Genomic DNA, 4,191 nt, shown 5'->3' with positions numbered 1-4,191 from the left:
AACAGCCTTGCCCCAGGACACCACCAAGGCCTGGCATCATCTTGTCATCATTGCACTGTGGTGCAATGCAAGAGTTAGGACAGATCGGTGTCATTAACCCACCTGAGATCACCCCAAATACTGAAAATGCTTCTAGAAGCATTTTTTTATTCATAAAATATGTTGTCGGCATTTATTGATCAGCATGGGTGCAGGTGTGGATGATCACATGGACCAAGTTGAGGGAAGAAGAGGGAGAGGCAGACAATTGCTTTGTTCCCTGGGATTCTGAGAAATAAGATTACACCTTGAATACAACAGTAATTCTAGGAAACTCGCTACTTTCAGAGCTTTAGTGTATGGAAAAGCCAGTAGAGCAGGATTTTCAAAATACCCACAACTTGATCACAAACTGAGGGGCAAGTGAATACTAGAGAAGTAGAATGCACTGATTTGTTTCCAAAACAAGAATGCCATTTATTTGCTGATTAAAACTTGTGGGAAAAATTAAAGTAAAAAAATATTGGGAGAAGAATGGAAAGCCTTTGGATAAATGCTTAGCTGGTTAAATAAATGAGCGTGTGTTACTGAATGAGTATGGATTAACTGGTTACTTTTTTTCTTTCTTGACACTCTTTGCTTTGGGTCCTTTACTTTCAGTTTTTGCTTTAGATGCTTCCTGTCCAGTTTTTGCTTTAGATGCTTCCTGTCCAGTTTTTGCTTTAGATGCTTCCTGTCCGGTTTTTGCTTTAGATGCTTCCTGTCCGGTTTTTGCTTTAGATGCTTCCTGTTCGGTTTTTGCTTTAGATGCTTCCTCTCCAGTTTTTGTTTTAGATTCTTCCTGTTCAGTTTCTGCTTTGGATGGTGGCATTTTTTCCTGTTTGGATTTTAAATAGTTTCCTATCTCTTGTCGGAAAAACACAAAAACCGCTGAAAGGATTAATAAAAAAAGGCGAAACATTATGATGGACACAATCCGAATTGACCGGGGAATCTCCCCTCTGAACAGTCCTGGAGGCCCACTGTCAATGCTTCCTCCATACCCCACCTCCTCACAGAATGGAGGTGCCCAGCCATACATGCAGTGGCAGTTTTTTCTGTTGTTGCAAACACCTCGGGTATTGCATTTCTCAGGCAAACAGTCAAACTGCAGGACTGAGCTATTGACGCAATTTTTGTTAAAACATACCCGGTCTTCTCCACAGGAGGTGCCATCATTTATCATACCCAGGTCAGGTATCCCCATGGGTTTCATGGATAGATGATAGCCTGTGCCCCAGCACATGAGATTTTCTACCCCTAAATGAGTAGAAATGATAGTCGTATGCTCTGGCAAATCAGGGATGGTTTTGACATTTATACACTGTAGCCTGCCACATATTGAATTTGCACTTTCACACTTTTTAAAATTTCGAATTCCTGTAATCTCACAGTTACCAAATTGATCACCTATTAAGTTAACTGCATCATAGCACTCACTAGGAGCCTCCACGGCATCAGGCCCAAAAATGCTTTGGCACTGCATGTATCTGGATCTGCACCCCTTCCTGATACAACGGCCTTTGTACTTGCAAGGGGTTCCATCCTGCTTGTAAACATCGTTTGGGCAGGAACTTGAATTCCCGTCACAGTACTCTGCAAGGTCACATTCATTTTCTTCCTGCCTACACATGTATCCAGATGGACGAAACCGACAACCATGACAGCAAAGTCCAGTGCTACAGTTGGCACCTGGTTGCAACTTACAATTTGATTGGCAACACCGATCTTTCTGACACTCCTCTGTGGAACCACAATCACATTCCTCATTGTCTTCCACAATTTTGTTTCCACATCTCTTAAACACATAACGTATTCCTGGGATATTATTTAGACATGTTGCTCCCGAAGAGATATGTTTAAAAAAAGAGATATAACTGCAGTTGCTAAACCCACTGCGTCCTGAGCCCATGATGCAATTAAGCCTACCCCTACATTGGCAGTATTGTTCATCATGTAACATCCCTACAGCATGACCCAGTTCATGAGCAGACCAGGTGGCAGGGGCAAGGATATTTGCATCTAGTAAAGTACTCACTGATCCAGCATATTCTAGAGAACACACTTTTCCAAAAGACCACGCAAGAGCATCATTATATTTTCTTTGAAGATATAAATGTGCCCAATCTGATGACAGTCGAGCATTTAATATACTTTTTTTATATATTACAAATCTGCCTAAAACGTCAGCTAACGCTGGATGTCCAAGGCGTATTTTGTTAAAATCTGTCCATACTTCAAGAGCCTTTAAGTGTATCCTCATACGAACGTCTTGAAAGTAGGTGTCCATAATCGCAGTCAAAATAATGCCATCATGTATGACTTGAGAAAGATTATTGTTCACAAAGCTATACCTACCGTGATCAAAGAGTAGGATCAATTCCAAGTACTTTGGGTGTTTATAGGATCCAGGATAATCCCTTAGCCTCGCCTTATTCTCATAAGGGGCCATCTGCCATTCTATTTCATCATCACTTAAGCCACAAACCTGATTCCCAAACTGCTCTTTCTTCAGGAGATAGACGACATGTTCAAAACTGGGAGAGGCCTTGAGGGGCTCAATTTGGTAATGTTTGGCATCAATGTTAAATACACCTCGGAGGCCCCCCATGCATGTGCTTATAGTAGCTTTAGAGTCCAGAGACTCTTCCACGGAGCCCATGTAGTTGCAGTCCTTGGGTATATAAGGATGATCCTCCAGCAGTTCCCCATGTTCTGTGAAGGAGAAAACGCGCAGATGTCGGGGCAACAGAAGTCTCTTGGGCCACAAATGGAGGACATGCTTCTTGCCTTTTAACCGCAGTAGGTAGGACACGGGAATGACCACACCCTGCACCTCTCCCCGGAAGCTCAGCTTCTCGGGAATGGTGATTTCAAACGAGTCAAACTCCCCTTGAGGGTGAAAAATTACATCTTCGCCAAGAGAGTTAAGAAGGAGCACTGTCGGAACCAGTACAAGGAGCAATCGGCATTGGGAGAGTAAGATCTGCGCTGACCTCATGGTCTGTTCCCTACTCAGCCTCAGTTTGCTATTCAGTCCTTGCAACTTGGGCCTCGCGAGTCAGACTTCTGGGGGCCGCCGCTAGAGGCGCCGGAGCGCAAAACCCGGCTCCCCTGGCAGGGTTTCTTGGGGATCCCCTTGCCTCCCAGGGCTCGGTCTAGCTGGCGTCCCCAGTGCGCGCGTGCCCTGTCCAACGCATCCAGTTCGTTTTCTGGGCCGTACCGTTGGGCGCAGATGGAAGAAAGGAGGGAAACCGTGGGCGAGAATGAAAGAGAAAAGTGGGACTGTTGGCACGTGGGATGGAGAGAGGGTAAAGAACACCATCGGAAATAGAGAAGAAATAGATAAATAGGAAGAACAAAGGAGAAAGTGTTAAAGGCTCACTATATCTTGTGCCTTTAGTCTGTGTCTTTACACCTTAGGACACAGGTTGGAATCCGATGTTTTATGGGCCACTGTCCTAACTTCATTGTTGGACGTTTCCCAGTTTTCCACTAGGGTTGCTTGCCTCAAAAGAAAGGGGCATCAGAACCAGCAAGAGTGGAAACAGGCTGAGAGTATCAGTGTAGACTCCGCACCCCCCGCCCCACTCTGGGCAGTTCCTCTGGCTTCAGCCGCGGCTTCTTTTTAGAGAAGGCCCTGAGCCTCGGCTGTGGGCCCAGGCAACAGAAAGGCTCTGAGCTCATTTTGCCTGGGGGTGCTTTCTGCTGTTTGTCTTTGGGGTGCCAAGGGTCAGTGTAATTTTCATGTGTCCATGTGCAATAGTGGGGAGAATCTAGAAAAAGTGCCTGTGAGAAGAGCAAACCTAAGTGCTTTCTGAGAAAGGTAGAGAGCTGGTTATGTTCCTAGTCGAGTGATGAGGCTGACTCCACAAAGGAAGAAGCCTCTGGCTCAGAAAACGGAAGGGTTTATCGTCCATAAAAGGGCAAATCAGAAGGTCATGAGGTGATTCTGAGGGATTCTGATAGGAGAGGAATATTTTCAGTTTTGTTCCTGGGGTATTCAATCTGGCTGAATTACAAGGAAAGATTAAAAAGGACCAGGCTTGAGTCAGGGGGACTAGTTAAAAACTCTTGCACTAATCTATGTTGTCTGTTGGCAGAAAGCATGGCCTTAGGGCTGATAATAAACAGTGCTTATGGAAGACTGGCTTCTTTCATGCTACACACCCT

At 44.9% G+C, this 4,191-nt stretch overlaps 1 protein-coding gene across 1 annotated transcript; it reads right to left on the bottom strand.

Annotated features, from left to right (window-relative positions):
- Positions 1–431: 431 nt before the first annotated feature.
- Positions 432–3,204, bottom strand: LOC105479063 (ADAM metallopeptidase domain 30). The gene has a single exon (XM_011736859.2). It carries the CDS (start codon positions 3,017–3,019, stop codon positions 590–592), a length of 2,430 nt encoding a protein of 809 aa, XP_011735161.2. The 5' UTR covers positions 3,020–3,204; the 3' UTR covers positions 432–589.
- Between the last annotated feature and the right edge of the window lie 987 nt (positions 3,205–4,191).

Source organism: Macaca nemestrina, chromosome 1, assembly GCF_043159975.1.
Source record: "Macaca nemestrina isolate mMacNem1 chromosome 1, mMacNem.hap1, whole genome shotgun sequence".
NCBI classification, from domain to species: Eukaryota; Metazoa; Chordata; class Mammalia; order Primates; family Cercopithecidae; genus Macaca; species Macaca nemestrina.
The sequence above is the reverse complement of the archived record's forward strand: the minus strand, read 5'-3'. Positions and strand labels throughout refer to the sequence as shown.

Excerpts from the sequence above, each read along its gene's own strand:
- LOC105479063 (XM_011736859.2), bottom strand. The coding sequence starts at position 3,019 with ATGAGGTCAGCGCAGATCTTACTCTCCCAATGCCGATTGCTCCTTGTA.